The 14,302-nt window shown below is 37.4% G+C and overlaps 1 protein-coding gene across 8 annotated transcripts in view; it reads left to right on the top strand.

Annotated features, from left to right (window-relative positions):
- Positions 1-14,302, top strand: part of TTC21B (tetratricopeptide repeat domain 21B) — a 94,898-nt gene that overhangs the window by 47,168 nt on the left and 33,428 nt on the right. For all 8 annotated transcript variants that reach the window (XR_002725543.2, XM_023188134.2, XM_023188129.2 and 5 more), the window contains exons 20-22: positions 5,498-5,686; positions 7,572-7,682; positions 8,687-8,768. Coding sequence is in view for 7 of the 8 variants with exons in the window: in XM_023188134.2 (XP_023043902.1) it covers positions 5,498-5,686; positions 7,572-7,682; positions 8,687-8,768 (382 nt within the window). In the remaining variant the exon portion in view is untranslated. The remainder of the gene's footprint in view (positions 1-5,497; positions 5,687-7,571; positions 7,683-8,686; positions 8,769-14,302) is intronic.

Genomic DNA, 14,302 nt, shown 5'->3' with positions numbered 1-14,302 from the left:
TGGAATGTAAAGATGTTTTACAATATTTTGTTCAGGATTTCTACATCTGTGTGTTCAACAAATTGATGCTAATTCTTTTTTTCTTTTTTTTTTTGAGATGGAATTTCACTCTTGTTGCCCAGGCTGGAGTATAATGGCATGATCTCAGCTCACTGCAACCTCTGCCTCCCAGGTTGAAGCTATTCTTTTTTTTTTTTTTTTTTTTTTTTTTTGAGATGGAGTCTCGCTCTGTCGCCCGGATTGTTGGAGTGCAGTGGCCGGATCTCAGCTCACTGCAAGCTCCGCCTCCCGGGTTTACGCCATTCTCCTGCCTCAGCCTCCCGAGTAGCTGAGACTACAGGCGCCTGCCACCTCGCCCGGCTAGTTTTTGTATTTTTAGTAGAGACGGGGTTTCACCGTGTTAGCCAGGATGGTCTCGATCTCCTGACCTCGTGATCCGCCCGTCTCGGCCTCCCAAAGTGCTGGGATTACAGGCTTGAGCCACCGCGCCCGGCTGGTTGAAGCTATTCTATTGCCTCAGCCTCCCGAGTTGCTGGGATTATAGACGCTCACCACCATGCCCAGCTAATTTTTGTAGTTTTAGTATTTTTAGCAGAGACAGGGTTTCACCATGTTGGTCGGGCTGGTCTCAAACTCCTGACCTCAGGTGATCCACCTGCCTTGGCCTGCCAAAGTGCTGGTATTACAGGTGTGAGCCACCGCACCCAGCTGCTAATTCTTTGATGTTTGGAACAATTCAGTGTTCCAGACCTTGAGACCCAACTCTTTGAAGGAAAGTTTTTAATAGATTTCAGACTGATCATTTTCAAATTGCTTCTTATATCATTTTGGATTTTTTTAAGTAGTCAGTTTATCGTTAAATGTATTAACATAAACTTGTTTATTGTATCTTTTCTTTTGAATGTCTACAAATGAAGTGAAAAAGGTCCCTTTTACAAACCTGATATTAGTAATTTTATTTTTATTCTTTGATAATCAATTATGCTAGGGGTTCATTATCTTATTAATATTTTCGAAGGGTCAACGTTTGCCTTTTCTGGCTTCATGAAATGTTTTCTTTTAACCTCATAATTTCTACACTCTTTGGGTTTGGTTTACTAATTTTTATTTTATTTTATTTTTTAGCCTCTTGAAACAGTATGTTAGGTAATGGATTTCAAGCTTTTGTTCTTTTCTTATTCATTTGAAGCAATAAATTTCTCCATCAACACTGGTTTATCAGCATTCCACAAGTTTGTTATTATTTAGTGTAAAACATTTCCTCATTTTCACTTTGATTAGTTCTTTGACCAGTGGGTTATTTAAAAGTGTAGCATTCAATTTTTATGGAGTTCTGATTTGCTTGTTATCTTTTTGATACTGATTTCTAGTACACTTCTGCTGGGCCAAGACATACTTTGCATGATTCAATCCTTTGCAATTTGTTGAAACTTGCTTTACATCCCACGTTATAATCAATTTTGGTAAAAGTTCCATGTGAACTTGAAATAATGTGTTTCTAGCATTACTGTAACCACAATTATTTTTGCACCAACCTAACAAATACTTAGTTCAACCATATGTCAATTAGGTCGGATTTGTTGATTGATTTCTCTACATAATCCCTGTTCTTAGGGTTTGGTTGTTATTTGTTTTCTTGGTTTTGGTCTGTTTGTATGAGAGGAATGTTAAAGTCTTTCAGTGTGATTGTGGATTTCTCTTTTTCCATTTAGTTCTATGTATTTTTGCTTCATTTATTTAGAAGATACATTATTGAATGATCTAGATTTAGAATTACAGTATCTTCCTGGTGAATTAAGTTCTTTAAAATAATAAAATGGCCTTCTTCATTTCTAGTAATGCTTCTTGCTTTAAAATCTCCTTTGTCTTGTGTTTATATGGCTAAGTCCAGCTTCCTTTTAGCATGGTATATCTCCTGCATTCTTTTACTTTCAATTTTCCGTGTCCTTTTGTTGAAGATCTGACAGCATATAATTTTTTTCTTGACAATCTTAATCTATTATAATTTTTTAACATGTAATATAATTATGAATTATATTTGGATTTGGATTTGCCATCTTACAATTTATTTTTTTCTGAATTTTCTTGACTTTTATGAGTTAAATTATTCTTATTCCACTTTCCCCTTTATTATTGTGTTATTTATACCTCCTTTTATTATTTTTCAGTGTTAGCTACATTACAATACACATTTCTTCTTATTCAAATTCTGTTATTCTACTTTTGCCTTTTCCATTATTGTTGTCAGGCATTTTAAATTAGTTGTTTGAAAGTTTGTTTATAGGGAACACAATGTGATATATTTTATTTCAGTATCAGACACTGGAAGATTTTTAAGTAAATCTTCTAGGTTCTCCATCTCATTTAAGCGATTTTGCCTGTCTTCTCTATCTATTATGTGTTGATTTTGCAGCTTACTTCTGAGAGGGATAATCTTACTTCCCAAGTCCCCTGGAGGCACTTTACTGTTCCCCAGATAGGATCCATAATATTGGTTTGTTTTGCAGTTGTCTAGTTGTGAAATGATCTCTTGCCTTCCTCATACTTGATATTTTTAAAAAAAGACCTCCATTATTTTTGTCTCATTCTATTTATCCTGTGTCTGTGAGCTCCTGTGATATGTTGGAAGCAACAGGTCTCTGAGGTAAGCAAGCAGTTTATGTATTACTGTGCTCATTTTCCCACAGAGAGTATTTGTCTAAGATTATACAGCTGGTTACTAGAAGAGTTTAAAGTGGAATGCAGATGCCTCAGTCCTAACCCTTTGTGCTTTCCGGGATACTGTACTAGTCACCTTTCGACTTGATTCCCGTGTACCCAGAAGAGTTCTGCATTCTGCAAATAATTTATAGTGTTTTGGTTTTGATATTTAACCGACAGGGGCATGTGTATGTGTGTGTGCACGTGTGTGTGCATGAGTGTGGGTGCTTACCCAAGTTTCAGTAGAAAGTCCCAAAATTTTTTTGTCCTAGTTGTGAATGAATTGAGCTTGGATTATTAGATTCTGTGATATCCATCTAAGTTTATGATATCATTGAAGTATGTAATCTTAAACAATATTAATGGCTTGTCCTTAATTGTTGGTACATTTTAGTTCTTATTTTCTGAATCACATGATAGAGAATTGCACCCAGCAATAGGTTAGCTATCAGAAGCTAGAAGGAAAGTGTAATCTTTGGTAAGTGTAGACTTTTAAAACATTTTAGAAATAAATTTAGCTTAGTTCACTCCTTTATGAATATCATTAGTCCCAGTCACCATGGTCATATGAGGCCCTGTGTTATAAAAGCAGACATATGAAGCAACATCAAAAAATAGCATGCCATGGCTAGACAATACCAGCACCCCAAACTGTAATCAGTTTTGAGTTTATATGTTAGAGCCCAGGGATTATTCATCTTTAATAAGGTTTGAGGAACTATAACATTCTTCCCAATGATGACAATGCTGTGTATTCTGAATGACAAAGAGACAAATCTTAAGATGCAATTTAAACAGAAACCTGTAAGTGGAGTCAAAGTTTTTGATATTTTCTGTTCATTTATTCAGCGACCGTTTATTGAGCTTAATTCTCCACATTATGTAACTTAGGGGTCCGTCATAGTGTTTTTGCAAAGTTGCTAAACATTTTGGGCAGTGACAGAAATGGTAAATTTAGGGAAATCTCAAGTCTTCAGAATTTTGCTTTCTAAACATTTCAGACTTTTCCAATAACTCTGCATTTCTGTAGCCTTCTCTGTCATCTTTTAGTCAACTCCATCGTTATTTCTTGCTTACAGTCCTGAAGTATCCTCCTGATTGATCCCATCCTCTTCCAGTCTCGTTTCCCTCCAGTCAGTTCTTCACAGTGCCACCAGGGTGATGATTCCCAAAGACAACCTGATCCTGTCATGCCAATGCTTATAAACATGGCATAGTAGCTTCCCATGGCCTCTAGGATAAAATGTAGATTATTTAACAGGCTTACTTGTTGTATATTCTGTGTATCTTTCCAGCCATTTTTTCTTTTAATTATTTTATCAAACAGTGTATCCCTTATATCCCTTATTATCTTTCCTTCACATGTGATTCCTAATGCCTATGAGCCATTCCATCTCTTCATGCCATCTCTTTTTCCCCAACTCACCAGGGTGTAACTACTAGCCATTCTTTTAATTCTCACCTGACTTCCAAGACTGAGTTAGGTTTTCTATTATGTACTCCCATAGCAACAGCATTTTCCACTTATCTTGTTCGAAAAGGGACAACTGTCCTCTGGGGGCAGTTTGCCAGGGGCCTCTGTCACCAATATTTGTTCCACTTTCTCTTTAATTTTCACTTTCTTTCCTACACTTGCAATTCAGAGTCCAGATGTAAAACAGTATAGGGCCATAAGTGATGGGACATCTCTAACAAAATTCTTGGAGGCTGTTACCTGGAAACTTGTGTCCTTGGGATGGTACCCTTACCCCTGAGGTGCTAGGAATGGGCCCCGGGATCTTTCCCTGCTTTGTACTTTCCTGTTGGCTAAGTGATGTCAGAGGAGGACATCTTGATATGTAGAGGTACAAGAATTCAAGGATGCAAGGATGCCTTCCTGCAAGACAGAGATCGTCCTATCTAAACCAATTGTTTTCAGGTTTTTTACTAGGAGCACATGCATGAGTGTGTGTATATGTGTATAGCTATGTAAAAACATGAACAGATGTATGCATATGTATAATCCAAAACACACAAAGGTACATATACTGACATACTTAAACACATATTAATATAACCAAAATAAAAATTTCATGAAACAGTTTTAATGTTAACCACATGCTATATGTACTTATATTTTTATTTCATTTGCAAGAGAATGCTGTTATGACTCTCTAAACCTCTGGCTTGAGAGAAAAAAAAAGAAAACCTGTTTCAAAGCAATTGTTTGCTAACATTTTGACAAGACTCCCAAGAAGGGTGCCCTGTGTGTAGCATAATATGTTGCATGTGGTAGGCATTTACTATTTGTTAAATGAATGCATTCATTAGTGAATCATTATGTATAGCTGAAACATAGTGAATTTTATTTTTGAAGACCTAAAACATGGGAGTTCTTACCATTTATTGAAGGAACATCTCAATGTTCCAGAAACCAGATGGATGGGTGGAAAGGCTGATATTCTTCCAATTTAACAATCTACTCTACATTCTTACCCTGAGGAAGGCCCCATCTCTTTGTATTTGTTTCAAGGTTGTATTTCCTCCTTAGTGCACTTCCTATACACATGCTTGTAACAGTGGGTAAAGATTCAGTAATTCCGTAAGTGTTTTGTTGGAAAGATATATGCATGCTGGCTCATTTGCAAACAAGTACATGCTTGAGATCTCAAGAATACATTTACTTTGGATCAGGATTTGTTAGATCAAGGGTTCATAATGTTTAAATAAATCTGTAAAATTATGCTGTGTGTGAGTTATAGAGAATTTAATTTCCTTTCTTTATTTTTTTTATTCCTTTTATCCTGATTTTTTCTAGGCTCGAGAATTACAAGCTCGGGTACTAAAACGTGTTCAGATGGAACAGCCAGATGCAGTTCCTGCACAGAAACATTTAGCAGCTGAAATTTGTGCAAAGATTGCAAAACATTCTGTCGCTCAGCGAGACTATGAAAAAGCAATTAAGTTTTATAGAGAGGCTCTGGTTCACTGTGAAACAGATAATAAGGTCAGTACCTTTATAAAATTTTAAGTACCTTTTATTCCAGATGTCCTCTAATTTCCTCAGATGTAAAATTTTTACCAGCTTGTTTTAAAAGAAGATGTAGGCAGGGTGCAGTGGCTCATGCCTGTAATCCTAGCACTTTGGGAGTCCGAGGCGTGTGGATCATCTGAGGTCAGGAGTTTGAGACCAGCCTGACCAACATGGGGAAACCTTGTCTCTACTGAAAATACAAAAATTAGCCAGCGTGGTGCGGGGGCGCCTCCTGTAATCCCAGCTACTTGGGAGGCTGAGGCAGAAGAATCACTTGAACCTGGGAGGCGGAGGTTGCAGTGACCCAAGATCGCACTGCCGCACTCCAGCCTGGGCAACAGAGCGAGACTCCATCTCAAAAAATAAAATAAAATAGAAAAAAAGATTTACAAAGAAATATAACAAAAATACAAGTTAAAAGATTAATATTATTCCTCGAAAACTTTCAAAATCTTACATGATGCCTTACATTAAGAATATTAGAGTTTAAGGCTAGATGCAGTGGCTCATGCCTATAATCCCAGCACTTTGAGAGGCCAAGGCAGGCAGATCACTTGAGTCCAGGAGTTCAAGACCAGGCTAGGCAGCATGGCTAAACCCTCATCTACTAAAAAGTACAAAAATTAGCCAGACATGGTGGCATGTACCTGTAGTCCCAGCTCCTCAGGGTGCTGAGGCAGGAGGATCACCTAAGCCCAGAAGGTCAAGACTGCAGTTAACCATGATGATGCCACAGTACTATAGCCTGGGTAACAAACCAATACCCTGTCTCAAAAAAAAAAAAAAAGAAAAAAAAAAGAACATTACAATTTAAAAACTGTAATGGAACAAGTAATATAAAGCAACCTGCAAATTGTTTTAATATTTATGTTTTTAATTATAAAAATAACAAATAATTTTCAAATTAATTTATTTTATCAATTTAATTTATCAAAATAAATGAAATAATTTTAAAATAATTTAAATAATTTCTCAATCACAAATATCTGGATTTAGATAATTCAGTTCCTTTTACTAAACAGCTGTTGTACACTCTGTATTTCAATTGGTGTTTAGTACTAAGGATACAAAAATGGCTAGGCTGAATCTATGACCTCATATGGCACAGTGAGAGAATAAATGTAAAGATAATTTTGGTGTGGCACACTTAACATACATGATTGGTTATATAAAAACTAAAATGTTTTAACTCTGTCAAGATCTGAGAAGATCTGGAGAGATTATTAATTTTTGAAAATAATTAATGGCTAAACACTTAAGTAGGTGATCATGTACAAAAGACACTGTCCTCTAGAACTTAATGACTAATTTGAACATTTTTATTAATATAATTTTTTCAGATAAATGGCAAAAACAACCTTTAGCAAGGCATAACCAAACAGATACCTTTTTCAGTGGTGGCTAAAAGAGTTGAAATCCTTCTTTTAAATCTGAGGCATACCTTAGAGATTATCTGCTTGAAGCTTTTTATTTTACAAATGAGAAAGCAGATTAAGAGATATAGAAGGAACCTGACTTGGCCCTGTCATGGAGGAGCTGGGACTAGAATCCAATCTGGTTTTAAGACCAGTGTTCTTTTCACAATGCATTATGTCACTCTACTTTTGAAGCGAGTTACTACCTATTTCTCTGTTTTTTTTGTTTGTTTGTTCGTTTGCTTTGTTCTTTTCTCTAGTGTAAGAGAAAATAGAGATGGTATACGTACAGTTTTTTATGTTTTTTTTTTTTTGTCTATTATACTTGGCATTTTTATTGCAATGACTTTTGGTCAACTAAAGTTTAATCTGTGTCCACATATTTTCCTCATTCACTTTTTATTCTATACAGTGTCTGATGAATCTAGCCTTTTACTCTACAGATTATGTTGGAACTGGCACGATTATACCTGGCACAAGATGACCCTGATTCCTGCCTGCGGCAGTGTGCTTTACTGCTTCAGAGTGACCAGGATAATGAAGCTGCTACCATGGTCAGTCCAAGGAACTTCGGTACAACAAAAGCAGTTGTGTTTTATAAGTTTTAAATTTTACCCCGTGGAACTACTACTAGATGATGAGACATGGCTCATGTTGGCTTTTGGAAGAAGTAACGTTTTTCTAACATGACTACATTTTACCAATAAAGACCCAGAATCATTAGGGTTTTATTTATAAGAAAGATAAACCTAGGTCAGGTTTTTACATGCCCTTTTGGGTCTAGTTACTGTTTTGTTTATGCCTAAGGGGATGCTTGGTTAGGTGGAGTTCATGTGGTAACACTAATTTGCTAAGAACTAACTTTTAAGTACTTAGGAATGGTGGACACATTTAAGAGTTTGGGTGGAATTTTTGGAGTTACAGGGGAAAAAAAAACTTCATATATCAGTCTGAGATGTTCTGTTTTGAATAGAATTTTGGTTGTTTTTTTTCTTATTTTTACATGGACTAAAATATTTGTTAGCTGTGCAGACAGCTATGTGGATGACATTTTGTGAGGTTTATTTAAAGTTATTGTGGTTAAAAAGAAATATATGAAATCTGCATTTTACAGCACATAATAAGAAAAATCTCAGTAGGTCTTGCTCATTTTTAATTTTTCAAAATAGTTATGATTTAAATTTTGTTTTGTTTTTGAATCTTCTCATTGTTATTTTAGTCAGGTTCAGTGAGTTATCTTTTCTACAATAGCACATACAGTGTGCAAATCCTTTCAAATTTCTGTTTTTAAAACAACTGCTAGGAACATATTTTTTGCTAAAAATACAATTTTGCAAGCAGAGCAATCTGTTTCGCATCCTTCATTATCTTCTGTTACACTGATCTCCAAGTTATTCTGCTCAAGGTGGGCTTGAACCTTAAATTCCTGTTTTTTTATAAAATGCTGCCCCCTCCTCATGTTTATCATCTATGTTTTTCTAGTGTTAAATCTTGATTGGAAGAATGTGTTGTGTAAAATACATGGCAATATTTTTAGAACCAACTTTTATCTTTATAGATGATGGCTGATCTTATGTTCAGAAAACAAGACTATGAACAAGCGGTGTTTCATTTACAGCAGCTTTTAGAACGTAAGCCAGGTAAATACCCACTGATAGTATTTTTTGACTGCAGTCACCCCTCTCTTACTCCTTTTTCTTCTGTTTAGTGGTTTTGCCCTTGGGCAAACTCCGTCCCTAGTTGAATCAGACTGTCTACTTATTCCACACATGGGCTTGAATAGCTGAAATGGCCATAAGGAAAATGCAACACTGTTGACTGGTCTCACTTTAAATTATAAGCACAAACCTGGCAATCCTACTGTATTCCAAGAATGAATTCATTGATTCTAACTATTTTTTCCCACTTTCTCTTGTCTCCTGAAAACTATTGGGAGAACCAGCCCCCAATATTTCAACGTACGTTCTTTTCTATTTTCCCTACATGTCAGCTGGTCTGGGAAATAAAGAGAAAGAGTACAAAAGAGAGAAATTTTACAACTGGGCCTCCAGGGGTGACATCACCTGTTGGTAGGTTCCATGATGCTCATTGAGTCGCAAAACCAGCAAGTTTTTATTAGGGATTTCAAAAGGGGAGAGAGATATGAACAGGGAGTAAGTCACAAAGATCACATGCTTCAAAAGGCAATAAAAGATCACAAGGGCAGAGAGGCAGAGCAAGATCAGAAGGCCAGGGTGAAATTAGAATTACTGATGAGGTTCCATGTCCTGCTGGGCACACATTGTTGTTGATAAACATCTTAACAGGAAACAGCATTCGAGAGCAGACAACTAGTCTGACTAGAATTCGCCAGTCTGGAATATCCTAATCCTAGCAAGCCTGAGGGCACTGCTGGAAACCAGAGCATATTTCATCGCTTATCTTCAGTCGCATAAGACAGACACTCCCAGAGCAGCCGTCCATAGACCCACCCCTGGGAATGCATTCCTTTCCCAGGGTTATTCCTTACTGGGAAAAGAATTCAGCGATATTTCTCCTATTTGCTTTCTGCAAGAAGAGAAATATGACTCTGTTCTGCCCGGCCCTGCAGGCAGTCAGACCTTATGGTATCTCCTTTGTTCCCTGAAAATCACTGTTATCCTGTTCCTTTTCAGGGTGCCCAGATTTCATATTGTTCAAACACACATGTTTTACAAACAATTTATACAGATAATGCAATCATCACAGGGTCCTGAGGTGACATACATCCTCAGCTTATGAAGATGATGGGATTAAGAGATTAAAGACAGGCACAGGAAATTATAAGAGTATTGCTTGAGGAAGTGATAAATGTCCATGAAATCGTCACAATTTATGTTCAGAGATTGCAGTAAAGACAGGCATAAGAAATTATAAAAGTGTTAATTTGGAGAACTAATAAAAGCCCATGAAATCTTCACAGTTTATGTTCTTCTGCCACAGCTTCAACCAGTCCCTGTGTTCGGGATCCCTGACTTCCTGCAACACAAACCTCCAACACCCTTGCCCCATTTCTTGCCCACAGTTAAAAGCCTTGCCACCTACTTCACTAAGAGAATACTTGCACCTGGAAGAGAACTTCCCCATTCTTTGTCACTAGATTTACCCACTCCTCAGCCTTTGTCCTCCCCAGGCTATGATCCCGCCTTTGTCCAGCTTCTCACCTACCAAAGGGCTTTACTCTTACAGTTCTCTCTCTTGAATTCTCAATTTTTGCTAATCAACATATAACTGTGCTGTGACATCTTCCTGCTCTAAATAAATCAGTCAATAAAAATCAACTCTTAACTCTCATCCCCTCCCAATTCTTGACAACAAATTTTTCTCTGTTCTTCAGTTCTTGACAACAAATTTTTCTCTGAAGGATTTTCAAACATGCTGTGTTCACTTTGTCTCATCCACTGCTGCACTCCAGGGAAGTCGCTTCTGCAATGTGGTCGGTGACCCCCATACCGCCAGATCAGATTCAGTTCTCAGTTCTCTGCTGACTTGACCTGTCATCATATTTGGCATAGTTTATCCCCCTCCACAATGAAAGACTTTCTTCATTTGTCTCTGAGATCCTAAACTCACTCGGTTCTTCTTTTGCCCCATTGCCCGCTGTTTCAGTCTCCTTTGTTGGAGTTCTCCTCTCTGTATGACCTTTAAATATCAGAACACTCTTAGCTTCAGTTCCTGAACCTCCTTTCTTTTTATATATTCACCCCCTAGGTGACTTTGTCCAGCTGCATGGCTTTATATCCCATGTATGTACTGATGTGTCCTAAACATTTATCTGCAGCCCTTACTCATGTACACCTCTGCCTCTTTGCATTCCCACTCAGATGTCTAGGAGTATCTCAAGCTTAACTTGTCCACAATAGAACACCTGATCTTTCCCTCCCCTCTAAGTTTGTTCCACCCCCACCTCTCACCTCAGTGAGTGGCATCACTGCTCACTGTTATGCCAGCCCAGACCTCACAGTTAATCTTTGTCTCATCTTTCTCTCATAGATCACCTCCAGTCTATCAGCAAATCCTTGTTAGTGCTACATTCAAAGTACACCTAGAATGCCATCACTTTTTACCACCTCTGTTACTGCCACCCTGGTCTAAGCCATTGCCATCTTCCACATAGATTATTGCAACATTGTCATAACTCATCTCTGTTTCCGTCCCTAGCCTACAAAGACTTTAGAAATGCTTTCATTGAAAATGGCAGAGATGCCCCTGAAAATTCTAGGCTAAAAACGCACGGCTTTTAATTTTCTGTCTGTAAAAGAAATCTAAAAGTACACTGTGTAGGGATTTGTATGGCAGTTCCATGGTATCTTCAGGAACCAGAGCCTTCTCTCTTTTTGTTCTACATTGTTACTCTGACTTGCCTGAGCATCACCTCATGGTTCAAGATGACCACTGCAGTGCTGGGCATTGATGTTCCAGGGCCCAGATGGGGAAGGTGGATGCAGAGCTGGACAAAAGGGCTTAACCAGCAAAAAAATAAAACCCAGCCCTTAGTAGTATCAACTCCGTGGCTGCAAAAGAAGGTGGGAAACGTTATCTTTTAGCTGCATCTAATACCCTGTAGAATAAAATCAGAATTCTGATAGTAAAGAAGAAAGGAATAACAGAAACTAGGTAGACAAAAGCCCAAGCCAGTTACAGCCTTGAGCCTTTTTGTTTGCTGTTTCTGCTTCCCGGAATGTGCTCCTCCCAAAGGTCCATCTGGCTGCTGCCTCATTTTCTTTTGGGCCTTTGCTTTGGTGCTGCTTCTTCCTTAGAATGCCTTTCCCTCACTGGCCTATATCAAGTAGCACCACTTCTTGCTCTCCATCCCTTTATCCTGTTTTCTGTTCAGTTGAGTTTTTGGGGTTTGGCTTTTTTTTTTTTTTTTTTTTTTTGGTTTTTTTTGTTTTTTGTAGCCCTTGTGAAACAAAACCAAAAAAACTATAAATCATAGAACAGAAGCATCAAGTGACCAGAAACATTGCCCTTCACTGCTGTGTTTCCAGAATTGAGAAGGATACCTGGCCTAGTTAGTACTCGACAAATACTGGATGGAAAGAAGAGTGAGGGAGAAAAGGAAGAAAGGGAAGCAGGGACGGAGGGAGAGAGGAAAGAGGAAAAGAAGAAAGAGAGGTGGGAACTGTTTGACTAATAGATGACTGTATGTTACTACCTGTGTTACTAAAAAGAGTTGGAAATGGCAGAGAAAGTCCTAGAGCTGTGTTTCAGTTCTTCTAAACCCCAGTCAGAGCTGCCTGGTTAGAGCCACAGAGACACAGAGGTGGCAATCCTTCAAGCAGGGCAACTCAAAGAACTAGATATGCTCTACAGGCTACCTCTACTAATGCTTTTAATAAAAAGACGTTTGAATTTAGAGAACATCAGTTCATACTTAGAAATAAAATATCCCCAGTTAGCACAAAAATTGAAAGGAAAAAATATGATCTATTTTTTACAGTAATATCAATACTTTCTCTTTATTATTTTTACTATTTAATTTTTTTTCCACCTTGGGACTACCGGAGGCCATTTCATTTGTTTTTTGCCCTGTCTTTTCCAGAGTGCACTTAGATGTTACTTAAAAGAATGCTGTGAATTACTTGACCATCTCACCTCTTCCACTCACCCTGGGTGCAAAATATGGGCTCATCTTGCCACCCACATTGCCCAAACCTACTTTTATTTTCTTCAGGCTTGTGTCGTTTTTTTCCCTGCCATTTCTACCTTGTGTTCCACACTATTTTCTCTTATTCCTCTTCTCTAAACTACCATTTGAAAGTAATATACATAATATTTTCATTCTATCTCAAGCGGTTCCCATTTCACAGTCTTTCCCTTTGAGACAATGATCTAACTTTATTTCTTAAAAAAACAGACTTCTTCTTTTGTGAATATTCTTAAGTCATTAAAAGTATTACAGTTTTCTAAGATTTGAAGAATCTCACACATTATAGTTTTCTAAGATTTGAAGAAGCCTTCATGTGTCTTGTGGGTTTTGTTTCACTTAAGTTTCTGTTAGTTGGCAGCAGCCTTTTTCCAAAAAAATTGGCTGAGTAGACTGACTACTTTGGACTGTTTGTAAACAAATATAAAAGCAATTTTTTATAAATGCAATATAAGGATCTTGTATTCCGGCAACACCAAATGACATACAACCATGCTTCCAAGTCTTTGCTTGGGTTTTTTTCTTTTGCCTAAAATGAACTTTAGCTTCCTTATCTCTTTTCTCTTTCCAAACACATAATCTAAAATATATCCCTCTTGGGGGAAAATACAAAAGTAAATCTGCATCCCACTACCACCACCTACATTAAAAAATGTCTTAGGTGATGCTGGGTAACATGACCCACCATCCTAGATTTGCCTCAGAGCGAAGGGTTTTCCTGGATGCGGGACTTCCCATGCTAACAGAAAGTCCCAGGCAAACTGGGATGAGTTGGTAACCCTAATCCTCGGTTACTTTGTCCATACATATTTATTACTTATAGTATTTTACTAAAAATATTTATGTGCATATTTGTGTTGTTTATTAGACTGCAGACTCCTCAAGTTCAGGGAACTCACCATATTAATCTTATATTCCCAATATCAGACAAAATGCCACGCACATGAATGTGGCAACATATATGTTTATTGGTTGAATGGATCAGTGAATGACTGTAGAACACCAAGTCAATTAAAAATACAGCAGGAGAATCGCTTAAACCTGGGAGGCGGAGGTTGCAGTGAGCCAAGATCACGCCACTGCACTCCAGCCTTGGCAGAATGAGACTCGGTCTCAGAAACAACCACAAAATTTTCAGTAAATTTTTATTGTCTATGTGATATTTTCAATCTTAAGAGTTTTTAATCTTGTGTTGTATGCCTTATTCTTACTAGTACCTTACATACTTATCCACAGATCTATTTTGTTGGAATTACTCTAAAACATATGTATCTACATTCATTTTATGTGTACATTATTGTTTATCCTCAGTAACTCATCTTGTACTTTAGATTAAGGCTCTATTTTAGCTTATTTCAGAAATGTACCGTACAAATTTGACTTAATTTAAGTAGTTGAAAAATTCCTCTTCTAGATCTAATTATTGCTGTCATGACAGATTGCCCCTTTTCTCTGTCAGAATCTCCAGATCGCCCTGAGTTTTCCCCTTCCTTCATACTAATCGGT

This window comes from Piliocolobus tephrosceles, chromosome 11 (assembly GCF_002776525.5).
Source record: "Piliocolobus tephrosceles isolate RC106 chromosome 11, ASM277652v3, whole genome shotgun sequence".
Taxonomy (NCBI): domain Eukaryota; kingdom Metazoa; phylum Chordata; class Mammalia; order Primates; family Cercopithecidae; genus Piliocolobus; species Piliocolobus tephrosceles.
This window is presented reverse-complemented; position numbering and strand designations above follow the sequence as displayed.